Source organism: Trypanosoma grayi (assembly GCF_000691245.1).
Source record: "Trypanosoma grayi strain ANR4 Tgr_2_V1, whole genome shotgun sequence".
Lineage (NCBI taxonomy): Eukaryota > Euglenozoa > Kinetoplastea > Trypanosomatida > Trypanosomatidae > Trypanosoma > Trypanosoma grayi.
In genome coordinates, this window is record NW_008825621.1 from 594 (window position 1) to 14,094 (window position 13,501).

Genomic DNA, 13,501 nt, shown 5'->3' on the forward strand with positions numbered 1-13,501 from the left:
GTTCCCGATCATGTCTCGAGTGTGCTCCATACAGCGGATCCCCCTTCAAGCACATTATTGCAGGATCGAATTGCGTTGCGTTGTGTTGTCCTTTTCATTATTCTGGGTACCTGCGTCAGTCCATTTTTTTCTTTTATTCCCAGGGGTCTCGACCACCAAGGGCCCCTTTCCCCTCTTTTTCCACCAGTTATTTCATTCTCCATTCCATCTTCTCTCTTCCAGGATTTAACATTCGGTGATGGCTTCTGTCTTCTTGCGATAGCACACTCTGATTGAGTACGGAACAGTAATCCCCATTCAGTCCTCGAACATTACTCCAGCAAAGCTGTACGGGTCGTGGCGGAACCGTGATGGGTAGGCGGGCGGCAGGACCATTTCTGCCTGGATGGCCTCCGAGTACGGCGGGGGAGGCGGGAGTTCGTTCTCTTCCACGCGCATCTGGTTCGCTTCAGGCTCGCCATGGGAGAAGGCGCAGCGCTCACCGAAGGGGCAGTGGACACCCATTGTGTAGTTGCGGCACATCCGTGTTTTGTACTTGCTGTAGTCCACTCCCCTGCGACCGTAACGAGAGCTGCTGAAGCTGACGCTGTTTTCGGAGCGGGCGTCGGAGTACGTTGGCGTATGAGGCTGCATCACTTTCGTATATTGGGCTTGGTCTGGCGCTTGCACTTACTCAATGGAGTGAATGCTCTTTTGTTGTTAATTTTCACGCCAACAAACACACACGAAAAAAAAAAGAAGAAAACAATGCGATAAAAGTAATCGTAATAAACAGCGCAACGTACCAGCAGCGGTGCGGATAAAAAAGAATAATGAGTAAACCTCAGATGCCCAACAGCTCAAAAAAAAAAATGTACGGAACACAGACAACCAGAGAAAAAAAAACCACACTGAAATCGATATCGGTGTTTTTTTTCGTTTTACAATCTTCTTCATTCGTTCCCGCTGGTACACAGCAAACATCATGTCCTACTTACACCGGTGGAGGATCGTTGTCGTTGGTTACGTGTTGTGTGGCAGGGGCAATGAGCGACAGTTGGTGTTGCTGCTGTGTCCCTTCCAAGTAGCCACCGAAACGCGTATTGGTGAGAAAAAGGTCATGACTCTGGTCTTTGTACTTTGCCCAAACCTTGCTTTCTGCAAGAATACTCTCCAGCTGGAGGCCATGCACTGGATCCTGCACAGCCACCATTGCCTTGATCACCTTGATAATTAATGCGCGCATAGCAGCGGGGGAGTGATCCCCGCACGCATCTGGTGTGATGCCGTTCTCCAACAGCTCCAGGAGGTGCTGCGGGAGGTGGTTGAGGAGGGCCAAGCGAACCGTATTGACTCGTTCAGAGGATCGTGACAAGAGTCGCTCCAGCGTGTCCATTAGCAGCGGCAGCTGCGACGGATGCCCTCGCAGGTAGGAGAGGAGAGAGGCAACAGGGTCGAGGTTCACGAGGCTCTCCACACACGCAACAGAAGCGCACTCTTCGTGAACCCACTTCAGCGCGTTCCCTGCTACCACATCTTCCTCTGACTCCAACAGCTTAAATAACTTTTGCGTATAACCGAGTGAGACAATGTGGTCTGTCACCGTCGGGGTCACCTGCAGCAGGCGTAAGCCCGCCTCTGTCACGAGGGCAATTGTCTCCGCGTTCAGTTCATCTTTCGGCTTCATGCAGTCTTCTATGAAACGCTCCAGCAGTGCCGCAAGAAACTCCTTCGGCTTGCGCACCGTCCATCCAGGTTGTTTTAGGTACAGCTCCAAGTATACACCTCCAAGTTGCACGTCCTCATTTCGTTCTGTCGCAATATTCTCAGGTATCTTCCAATACGCTACAGGGTCATGTCGAAGCAATTCAACAATATCCGCCTGACATGCAGCGCATTTCTCCACGAAACGTGCTTTGCGTTCTTTATTCCATATTAATTCCGGTGTTTCTTGCCACGTGTCAAAGAGTTGACAGGCATTTGCAGGGTTCTCCTTCATCATCTCCAGCATTACAGGAGGAATGAGCTTGGAGGCACGCAAAAAGACCTTGGGACCACACAGATTATCTGTACAAGCCTTGGCTAAGGATGCACAGACAGCGTCCTTGCACTCTTGCAGAGGAGTCGTCCCGAAGATACGAAGCAGGAGCGCATACAATCCACGATCCAATGCCTGCTGCACCGTCCCATTATCTGACAGAGCAATCCGCAAGAACGCCAAACAACTTGGTTCAACTGCTTCACCAGCGCGATCAATGGCGAGGATAACCTCTGTTATGGTATTGTTCACCTTTCCCATCGCCTCCAGACATTTAGGGTGAAGGGCTATCTTTTCAAACAGCTCCGCCGTCTTGATGATGATATCAATATCATCATATGACAATACCTTCACTAGAATTCCCACGTTTTGCTCCACAACGGCGATAACATCTGCCTTTGGGTACGCGAGAAATAAGTTCTTCATCGCTTCCACAGTCAGAAGAACACCAATAGAGGTACTGCCTACCAATTGATACGCCAACAGTTTTATCATTGCACAACAAAACGCCGCAGGATCCTCAATTATGAACGTCGGTTGCTCATTGTACACCCTCACAAAGATACCACCAACAATAAGTTCCCCTTTATGAATGGTGTATGTAAAGTTGTCGTCTCTCAGGCTAGGAAGGTCATCACCAAACATGCCTGCATCAAGGCATTTGTCGGAATTGACACGAAGCATATCCATGAGCTCACGTCGGGAAGAGTTGTTCCACAGCAGGTATGGCGTTTCATGGTTGCTGTTGAGTAACTTCAGTATATCCTTCTCACCACCAGGAAGCATCCGCATCCTCTGCACAATGTACGGTGTAAGCAGCTTCTGGAGCAAACAGACGATGTCAGCATTGGGTTTTGTCTCCAGATACGTGTCACAAGGTTGAATCCCCGCCAAGGCGTAAATTGCCCGCAGAGCGTACACCGCAGCCTTGTTGGCAAACAGCTGCGTGTGGTGCTCCTCCTGCAGTTCAACACCGCTCTCGTCTAATGTATAATCGTAACGAAAAAGGAAGAGCAGCAAATGCCAGATGGCTCCTGCCTTCACAACAAATCCCTGCAGCGTCTCATCCACGCAAAACGCCTGACAGGCTTGGATACAGGCACGCGAGAGGCCCACAGCATTCTCATATGCAATACCCTTTGAGGCGAGGTGACAGATGACCGGCTCGTTGAGAATGTGGCGGCGACAGTCGGGGAACTCGGCAGCCACGCGAAACGTGTTCATACAGTGCCGCACAATTTTCACATGGTTCAGATCATCAGTGGCGCTGGGTGTTATAGTCTCAAAGCATCGCTGTGTTACACCTGACAGAAGTTCAATTCCACCTTCCTCTTGCAACTCGTCAGCATTGAGGGGGACATTCTGCACTGTGAAGTAACATAGCTCTGTCGCTGGCTCCATGAGTACGACTTCTTTACGTAGCATTTCCTGGTCTTCAAACTCCAACTTAATGAGCTTCAGCAATAGACCATAACCAGCGTATTTGTAGTGACTCATGACCTCACTGAAACGCCTGAACAAAATAGATTGTGTTCGCATCAGGAGGGCAATATTGTGGGGCCTAGGGGAATCCGACACAACCGTATCAGAAGCCAAGAACTCATACGCCACTTGAATACGTTCAAACTTCTCCCGTCCATCGGGGTTTTTGTCTGGGTGGTACTGCGCCGCCAGTTTGAAGTATGCCTTACGCACGAGCTGCGGTGTCAGGTTGCTGTGGTCCGAAATCTCAAGTTCAACCAAGCAGCCTTCGCGAGTTAGGCGACTGGGCTGCTGGTCGAGCTCGCGCCGCCACGTTTCCAATACTTCGCGCAGGAGAGAGATGGGGTCAGCAACGGGCCAATTAGGATAGTGCAACTCATCACAGAAGTGGCGTAGGTAGTACTGCGAGCAGAAAAGCTCCTTCTCTAGCTGGTCGTACACCACGCCCACGATGGGGCAGTACTGGTAGACAGCACGATTGTTGCCCAGTAGCCTCGGCGTGAAGTCGGCGATGTGGCTGGCGATCTTTTCGACAAGGTACCTCCGCATTGCTTTGCCCCAAATAGCCTCTGGTGTTTCGTACTCACCGAGAAAAACGTCAGCAAAGCGCTCTGGGCCGTGGTGCGTCAGGAAGCATACGAGCGCTGGTGGGAGCATCGGACTGAGAATACTCAGCCTTATGATTTCGTTGTCGTGTTGGAATTGAAACGCCTGTCGACGGTGTGATAGGTGAAGCAGACGACATAATGGAAGCACATCGGAGCCAGTGTAAAGAAGAGCGAAAAAAAACACCCCAGTAAGGAAGAAGCGCGACACGAGCGGGTTGTCCTCCATGATGGTGTAGAGAAGTGAATGAACGCGGGTACAGAGGGCAGGGTCGAATGTCAACAGCAGCTGCACAATGTGTGGAAGAACCTGTGGACCTGATAGGTAACGCTTCACACGCGGCAGAGGCTGCATGACAGCACCAGTCTCATCCTTTGAAGGGTAATAGGCGCAGAGCAGCAAAAAGATATCAAGGATGGTGCTTGAAACCTCAGTTAGAGTGAGAAGCTTGCTGCTCTTGTTCGCAATGATGCCCCAGCGCAGCTGCGGCACATCCTTAAACTCTTTCCAACCCGAGAGTCCCTGAGCCCACACTTTGGTATCACCCGTTACCACTCCCTCCTCGTAGAGCTGTTTAAGTCGGATGTACGACACCGGATCCTGTTTAGCACCACCCTGCGTGTAGAACCACTCCTTTTCCTGATCCTGTAAATCCATCGGAGATCCGGCGCATTCAATGGCATTCGTCGCGCTGTGCAACTGTGGTCTATCCACGTGCAGGTGAGCGACCGACAGCAGATCGACGAGTGGTCGAAGTCCATCACAGTCCAAGAAGAGTTTTACATTCAAGCGGATGCGGAGAAGTTGTAAGATGAAATTCAGCAAGCGGTCTCGAAAAACTGGATCGGATGTTGCCTCAAGCATCTTCACGATGTATTCTACGTCGTTAAATTGCCCAATCACCTCGGCGTAGTGCTCATACAGAATTGACATTCCATGCAAACAGTTTAACTTCGTTTTATGGTCCTGTGAGAGCAAAAACCTGTGATACATGTCGTTGAAGAATTCCTTGGGCTGCGCAATCACTGGGTCTTTTGTCTCGAATAGGAGACGCGGGTAGTGTTGGCCAATCTTGAGCTCCTCATCGAGACTGGGATACCGCACCTCGAACTCGCGGTAGTTCCACGAGACAGCGACTTCAGAGCGGAGCCCCATACCGACTTTGAGTGCCCGCATCTCTGTCTCTAGCGCCTCACGAAGTTCATTCCGCGTTGTGTGATTCCAGATGAGGTCCGGCCGTGCGTGATCCTGCTTGATCTGGTAGAACAGCATCGGCCAGTTCAGTGTTGGCTTCACCTTCACGTGCCGGGGACGCTTGTACACATTCTCCCCAGAGGTCATGGACAGATTGTACGTGGAAGTGTTCCCCATCACATTGCTCGGGTGGAAACGCTTCTTGAACCAGCCAAGCTTGGATTCCCAGAAGGCGTTCGACATCGCTACAACATTCCTTTGGTTTCCCTTTTCAACCTCGTCTTCTGGTGGCTCCTCCTTTGACTGGAGGTAGAGCAACAACGTAGCCGGAAGCATGGCGCGCATCAGGTCTTGCACATTTGTGTTTTGGTACGTCCAGTAGGCGATGAGTTGACGGGCGAGATCGCGGAGCTTACGGTTGTTGCTAAAAATGGCTAGATGAAGCTGCCCTAGAATACCGCCTTCACTGAGGGATGCCAGCTGCATGGCGAAAAACTGCTCGCTAGTGCCTTCCTCCATAATGACACGAATAAGCTGACCCGCACTATAGCTCATGGCATTACAGGTATGCTGCATAAGAGTGAATAACCCCTTCCCCATTGTGTCCACCATTTCCTTCATAACGGAGGTGAACAGCATTGCCTCAGTTGTCTCACAATACGGTGGACACAGTGCATAGACAAAAAAATCTAGCAGAGACTGTACAACAAGAGAGGCACTCTCCGCTTCCGTATAGTCATGTAGCAATCGCAACAGTTGATTTACGAATTGCGCATGACCAAGAATGCGGTTCTTGTTTGCTTCTTCATGGGCTAACTCATAGTGGTCATGGTGCGGTGTCAAGAGAACACACAGAAAATCAATCACCGCATGAGAAACCACAACACTATTTATCTGAAGTGCCTTCATGCTTGCAGCCTCAATGTTCTTAATAAATGAGGGCACAACTGCGACGGAACTGAATCCGGTGCGGGTGACACAGAGTCGCCGAAGTGCATAGAACTGCTGCACAACAACTAATGGGTCATCACTCACAGGAAAGTTGTTCAATACTGCCACCAATGCGCTAAAAATCTTCTTCTCCCTATTTTCAGCGAAGAGGCCATCACGATTTTCCGTGACGCGCAGACCCATGTACTCAATGTTGGCATTGAAGAAGTTCACCACGTCTGAAAATGTCATGGTGACAAGACCTCCACTCTTGAAAGGGTCAATGAGGCAGTTGAGAAGCGTGCTTTCAATCTCCTCCGGCACAGCCATACGGAACGGCGTGGCACGTTTGCCTCTATCAAACATCTCCGCGACGATGCACGCATTAATGTTACCCCCAGCGCGGCAGCAATCCACGAGATGTGCTAGCAGCGCATCACGCATAGGTGACACGTACACCTTCACTACTGCCGGCTCCTTGTACTGAATCATGAAGCGCTGGTCATCCCCCTCGCAGCGGATGAGCGCGTAAATGTCAGCCAAAAAGTACACGTTGACGGGATTGTAAGTAGCAGGGTCTAACTCCATCACACAGTTGCGCGTCGTCGCGAGTACGCGGCGCACCGGCGTGTCGCGGTGCTTCAGGCTTAGCTTCATCACCGTAAAATCTGCCGTTGTTGCCAGCTCCACCCTGTCAACCCCGAGACGGTCCGCGTCGAACTGTTGCTGGCTCAGGGTATGCACCTCACGGAGGGGCGGCAGACCAATGAAACGCCTCGAAAATTCAGTGATGAGCTGAACCACCTCTACGGGGTTGTCCATCTCATACAGGTGCATTTTCATCTGCGGCCCATAAAGGATCACGAGGCTTCGGGGATTGTCCTGAATCGACGTGAGACCTTTAATGTGTAGGAAGAGGTATTCCCCAACAACATTCCCCTCGTGATCCACTTGCTCAACGGCAATGTTTGTGACGCGGAGGTGACAGTTACGGTACTCTTCATCATAGCAGTACTTCCGCGCAGGATACACATGCCTGGCTGCCTGCTGCTGGTACCTGGCATCGAACAGCACGCGGTTCCTCTGCACGTCCGTGAGCAGTTCGGCACGTTCCATGACTGTGTTGCAGTGGAAAGTTGTTGTCTCACTTTTAACGGTACTTCCCGTGGTGACAGTGAAGTCGGTCAAACCATGTGGGGTGGGCAAGACATCCAAGAGCTGCGTCCGGTAATCCCAGGTGTTGGTGACGCGGAAAATGCTCTGTGGATTAATCGTTGCGATGTGCTTGTGCCCGATACAGAAAATACGCATGTACTTACCTTTCCACGAGTTTTTGATGACACTATATCGTGCGATGTATCCTCCTTCAAATAGCTTATGCGATGGTGCTTCGCGGTCACCCAGCCGAAGCATGCCTCGTTGAGAGACATCCATGCTGTCGCAATGGGCTACTGATGGTGTATGCACGTCTAAATGCATGCGGAGGTGACGATGATGCACAAAAACACAAAAACAACAACAACAAAAGAACACAATACTGTTTTAAAAGGTGACAGAGACACCAAGGTGTCCTGCACTGTGGCGATAGAATGAATACTATGCAAGGGTCCGTCATATAACTCTCTTCTCGCAATTAGGCGTGATGAAAGGAACTAGGGAGCGATGGAGGCATCCATCTCAGATTTGGTCCTGCTGTATTAGCGCCTCCATGCACGCCCCCTGTACACGGCTGCTGCTGCTGCTGCCGCAACGAATGCAACACCTGTCAGCGTTCGCCACCTTCCAGAGCGAACTGTTGTTGCCGCTGCTGCTGCTGCTGCTGCCGCCGTCACCGTAAGACGATCCCAACGGCTCTGCAGCACTCGCCCCACAACACTGTACTTTGTGGCTGAGATAATGACGACAGTGACGGTGTCCCCCATTCTCGCCTCGGCGGGGTCGACAAGCACCTGCACGTAGCTCTTTGTGTGCCCAACGAGATGATGCTTGTCGTGCGCCGTCTCGAGTAGCGTGATGCGGTGCACTTCACCCACCAAGCAATCGTACGTGCGGTACGAGTTGAAGAAGGATGTTAACTCCGTGGTGCGCTGCTTCGCCGTTTCCGTCAGTATCTGCTTCATCGCCGCAGCCGGTGTGTTGCGGCGCGGATAAAAACGGGTGATGTTTAAAACAGGGAAACGCACGTTTTCACAGAGCACCATCGTCTCGCGCCACTCCGGCTCCCCCTCACCCGGGAATGCGCAGATGATGTCTGTTGCGATGGTAACGCCTGGCACGATGCTGCGGATGCGGTAGACACATTCGCAGAACTCCTCAACAGTGTACTCCCGCTGCATCGCATCGAGAATGCGGTTGGAGCCAGACTGCACAGGGATGTGGACGAACTCATACACGTTCGGATGACTGAGAATCGCCGCAAACTCGTCCACCTGGCGCAGCAGGTAGGGTGGGTTGCTCATTCCCACGCGCATCATAACGTTTGTCCCCTCCAACTCACTGGCGACGGCACGCATAAGATGAACCACGTCAGTGCCGATGTCAATGCCGTACGCCCCAGTGTCCTCGGAAGCGAGCCATATCTCCTTCACGCCCTCCTGCAGCACCGCGCGGACACGCGTGACGATGCTCTCAACAGGCCAACTCCGCAGGTCACCACGGGCCTGTTTCGTCTTGCAGTAAGTGCAGTGGTTTAGGCAACCGACGCTGATGGGTATAATTTCAATGAACCTGTTACGCCGCACCTTTGGTAGGTCAAGCGGCGGAAGTTCATGAGTCTTCTGCTCCTGCTCCTGCTCCTGCTGCTCGTGCACGCCGATGAGCCGAACGCAGTTGCCCTGCAGCGCCTCGTGAATAACGTGTCCAACTCGATCAATGCTGCGCACGCCGATGACGCTAACATCATCCCACTGCGTGTTCTGCGGGTCTGCCTGCGGCACACACCCGGCGACGACGAGCGGCTTCCCGGTGGCCCGCACACGGTTCATCATGCTGATGAAATGCTCCTCGCTTGGGTTCTTGACAGTACAGGAGTTGAGCAGGTACACGTCGGCGTGGTTGAATGCGTCCGTGACGCGGTAGCCGGCCTGAGCTAGAAGTCCTGCCATGTACTCGCCGTCGCTGACATTGTGGCCGCAGCCGAATGTGTGCACAAAAACTGTCGCGTTGCCGGGGATGCCTTCACCGTAGTTCTCGTGCGGCTCCGTTGGTCCTTTGCGACGGCGGGCGTTCACCAATACCGGCCGTGTGGCTGCTGTAAAACGAGCGCCGTTGCTGCTACCATTAAATGCGTCTTCAATGTCAACATCGCCCATCTTCTTTGGCTATGCAGATGGCAATAAAACCCTCCAAGCAAACGTGCACAGAGAGATGCAACCAAGGGGGGGGGGAGAGAGATAGAACACCACGCAGCAATACGTGCATGAGAGAGATAGAGGGAGAGAGAGAGAGATAGGAAAGAACATAATAAAAGCGAAAGCAGTGACTCTTCAGATCGCATACAAGGTGCCCATCGCTTCGGTTATCGTTAGTACCACAAATACCTCAATGCGCAAAAAAAAAAGAAGCACACGGGAATGATGCCAATGAGCTTAGCAAGCATGCAACAAAACACATTGCGAGATGTTTTCTCCACTCTTTCCCGCCACCTTTTATACACCCTCCTCGCCTTCCATGGGGAAGTACAACCTCACTACAAAACTCCCGAGCATGAAACAGACATCTGCAATCAGAAGTAGTATTAAGAAAACATCTGAACCCAGCATAAAGAGACAATAACGCCGTACCTTTATGTTGTCTAATTGCTGCAACAAGGCATCACTCTTTGCACTAAACCATGAAAGGAGCTGCTCCGAGGAGTTTTGTCTTTCCGCAAGCTCGTGGTAATCATACAACCACGCCATTTCCCACAGAAACTCCGGTGTGTCGCGCAACGCCGTCGTGGCCATGAGTGCGAGGTGCAGCGCCCCCTCAAGATGGGCTATTTGACGTCGCGTGGAAAAATAATCAAGAAGTCCTTTAATTTCAGATGGTATTGCCAGCACCTGTTTGTGGAGGCTCTGTGTCACATTGTCATACAAGTCGACAACAGCCGTGCGACTGAGTGAGTGGGACACTGTTAGCATTACTTGCCAGCGGAGTGGTGTAACATCGGGGATGAGGTAATGATCAAAACAGAGATGTGTGGCAAATCGCTGAAGCGCTTCATCACGGCAAGTAGGCGTACTCAAGTTGTAGCGCTCATCCAACTCATACGAACACCAAAAAGGGAACAGATCATCAATGATATCCTGCGGGTGACGCCCTTTTACCGCCTCGCTCACATAGGAGTGTTCGGAGGACAAAAAATCGTCCTCCACCAGCCAGTGGTCGCAGCGATTCATGCCCCACCACACCACAACACCATTGCGGAAGAGAAAAAGATCAAAAGTGTGATGGGAGGAGACGTGCAGCACACCGTAAACCATTGCAATATTATAACCACGTCGCTTGTAGATGGATGACAGCAGATCAAGGTCAAACGAGGTCGCCACACAGCTGCAACTCATGCTGCCAATTCGGCTAGAGATGACGTGGCACCCACGATTCCCCCGCATCACACGGCGGCCCTTCGCCGTCTGCAGTGGACGACGCAGCGTCACACGGTCATCGACGGGCGACACAGCAAAGATGGATTGATAACCCTGCAAATAGTCCAAGACACTTCCATTTGTCTCTTTGAATTGCTCATCCCAATGAAGAGCGTCGTGGATTGATTGAAGGGTCACACTTCCCACAGCGCTATTAACGATCACATTAATAATATAGTTACGTGGATCTTCGGGCGCGTCATACCTCATCCGCTCTATGGTGGCGCTGCCAGGGTCCGTTGCATTTTCACTTATGTGGACCTGAGCCACATCTGACTGCCCCTCGCTGGCGTCGTGCACCGCCACCGACACCATAAGGTCCTCTGGTGCATCCCCATCCTCGTCGTTCGGTATTGACGTCCTGTCTGATTGCTTACTGGGCGTTGCGTTGTCTCCCTCCCCATCTTCTTCTTTCTCTGCTTCGTCATCATCTTCTAGCGGTTCGACCTCTGTTTCAGCTTCACGCAACACCTGGTGCGACCGCCGACGGCACCCTTGCTCCCGCGCGGCGCTCCACTCGAGCGGTGTGAAGGTGTCGGAGCGCAGTGTCTGTGCCGCCGTGCCGCTGTCGTACGCGGCGTAGTCGTTGTCCTGGCTGCATCTCGCCGGCACGACGGACCCCTCGTGGGAAGTGTTTGCCGAAATCAGGCTGAGCCGACGCGAGCGCATCGGTGATTCATTACCGGTGTGGTCCGCCGTGCATGGATCCTCGCGATTGCCTGCCTCCTGCGGACGCTCGGCAATGCTGCTGTCGTACGGCGCTGTATCTTCTCGCGCTGTGGACCCCGCAGTGAGCATGCGCTGGGACCAACGCAATGACTGTCTGTTTGACGGGAATTCGTAGCTGTTGCTTTGTGAGCTGCACCAGGACCCTGTACTCTCCTCGAGTGGAGTCATCTTGTCCATGTTAGCGCCGCCCAGCTGCCGCAGGGACTAACGACCTTTTGCTTCTCAGTGCAACCACCACAAAAGTTAGAAAGACGAAGAAGAACAAAAGAGAAATGCACGAGAATCAAATACAAACAAACAACACAGAGAATGATAATAATGAGAACGAAAGAAGGGATATGTAGGAATTCAACTGTGCCTGTCGAAGCAGGCGCAAATACCCACACCAGAAACGCTACATCAGACTGTCACTAACACACCTTCCTGCTAACTGTGGAAAAGAGATTAAGTTAGAGAGGTTTCTACAACCATACACAAGTACAGATGCACATATACCACCAAACTCCCTTCCCTTTTCACTTCCCTTTCTTTCTATGGCCACTTTCAAGACAAAGCGTACACGATACCCTCGAGCTTCTAAGCCCTCATTCTCCTACACAGACCATTCCCGATTCACCGTTTGTCCCAATAACCCACAGTAACAAACCCCACCCCTAGAAGAAAAAGAAAAACAACAACAACAGCAACAATACTTCCCCCGTCCCTCGCTGAGACATGATCTAATACCCGAAACCCACGCGAGTGCCGTGGTGCGGTGCTATGACGGGCTGAAGAAGAGTGAAGACACCGAAACTAGCTGCCATCATCGGCACCTCTTTCCTCAGAGTCGGCAAAAGGCCCCTGCAAATGGCGGAATCGTGGATGACAGTCTGCTGATAGGTGTGCGCTGAGAGCGGATAGCAGACAGTGGATGCCACACCTGCAGCAATCCCACCAACCACCGTGTTCCCGGCGGCTACAATGGCGTAGTTTTTTGCTGAAAAGATATCTTTTCCCTTTTCATCCTTTTCTATTGTCAAAGGAATAAGGCGATTGCGCTCACAGAACCGTCGCAGCCCCTCAAAAACGGTCATAAGTGCCCCAAAGTAGATGGCGTTGGCCATTAGCGGTGGCGTCGTGTAGAAGAACTGCAGCACCGTCTTGCTCTTGAACACCTGACACGTCTTCAAGAATGTGTCACCAGTTCGGAGGCACTCATCACGAACACGATTGACAGGGTTACAGATGAGTCGCATCATAAATCCAGCGAATGCCCCAAGAACAAACGTCGTAAACGCTTTGAAAGGCGGATCGGACTCCAGTCCTGGAAGCAGCTGCGAGGCAAGCGGGACGTACATCCACATGAGGAGGCCAAATTGCGGCATGCGCCGGTAGCAGGCCTGCGCAGGCCCCTTTATGCCCCCATTGTCAAATGGAATCGCCGCCGCGCGTCCAGCCCAGCCTGCTAACCCCCCACTGAGAAATACAAAAGGATCAGTGAGGACAATGGCACTGCGCCTCTCAATTTTGTGGAGACGATCAAGGGTCCATGTGATACCGGTGAAAAATACGGTGAAACACATGATAGCGACAGCTAGCTATATATATTAAGTGTTTGTTTCGTATGATGCTGCAACTCTCCACTCTATGTAAATGAAACCACAAAAGATCCTTCCTTTTGCTTCCCCTTAGTGAAGCTACCCTACCGTGTACCTTCCTATTGCTCTTCTACGTTGACTTTGTCAGCTGCCAACCAACACCCCAAATAGAAAAAAAAATGGTGTGCATGTGTGTGAGAAAGAGAAAGAGAGAGAGAGAACCCAAATGTGTTTAGATTTATATTTGGAGAACTAAAATATGGTCAAGGCCGCTGGCACAACAACTCTGCACGATGTCACATAAAGAAGGTTATGACGCCAGATCAATTGGATGTGTTTCA

General features: G+C 51.7%; 5 protein-coding genes across 5 annotated transcripts; all 5 read right to left on the reverse strand.

Moving 5' to 3' along the window:
• Positions 1–297: 297 nt before the first annotated feature.
• DQ04_00021000 (zinc finger protein ZFP1) lies at positions 298–633 on the reverse strand (the record flags this gene model as incomplete). Its single annotated transcript, XM_009307862.1, has 1 exon — positions 298–633. The coding sequence occupies one exon, from the start codon at positions 631–633 to the stop codon at positions 298–300; it is 336 nt and encodes a 111-aa protein (XP_009306137.1).
• A 340-nt stretch (positions 634–973) lies between these two features.
• Positions 974–7,663, reverse strand: DQ04_00021010 (endosomal trafficking protein RME-8; the record flags this gene model as incomplete). The annotated part of the gene is made up of 1 exon (XM_009307863.1): positions 974–7,663. One exon carries the CDS (start codon positions 7,661–7,663, stop codon positions 974–976), a length of 6,690 nt encoding a protein of 2,229 aa, XP_009306138.1.
• Positions 7,664–7,926: 263 nt separating this feature from the next.
• DQ04_00021020 (tRNA modification enzyme) lies at positions 7,927–9,540 on the reverse strand (the record flags this gene model as incomplete). The annotated part of the gene is made up of 1 exon (XM_009307864.1): positions 7,927–9,540. The coding sequence occupies one exon, from the start codon at positions 9,538–9,540 to the stop codon at positions 7,927–7,929; it is 1,614 nt and encodes a 537-aa protein (XP_009306139.1).
• A 336-nt stretch (positions 9,541–9,876) lies between these two features.
• DQ04_00021030 (hypothetical protein) lies at positions 9,877–11,760 on the reverse strand (the record flags this gene model as incomplete). The annotated part of the gene is made up of 1 exon (XM_009307865.1): positions 9,877–11,760. One exon carries the CDS (start codon positions 11,758–11,760, stop codon positions 9,877–9,879), a length of 1,884 nt encoding a protein of 627 aa, XP_009306140.1.
• A 542-nt stretch (positions 11,761–12,302) lies between these two features.
• On the reverse strand, positions 12,303–13,145 carry DQ04_00021040 (hypothetical protein; the record flags this gene model as incomplete). Its single annotated transcript, XM_009307866.1, has 1 exon — positions 12,303–13,145. One exon carries the CDS (start codon positions 13,143–13,145, stop codon positions 12,303–12,305), a length of 843 nt encoding a protein of 280 aa, XP_009306141.1.
• Between the last annotated feature and the right edge of the window lie 356 nt (positions 13,146–13,501).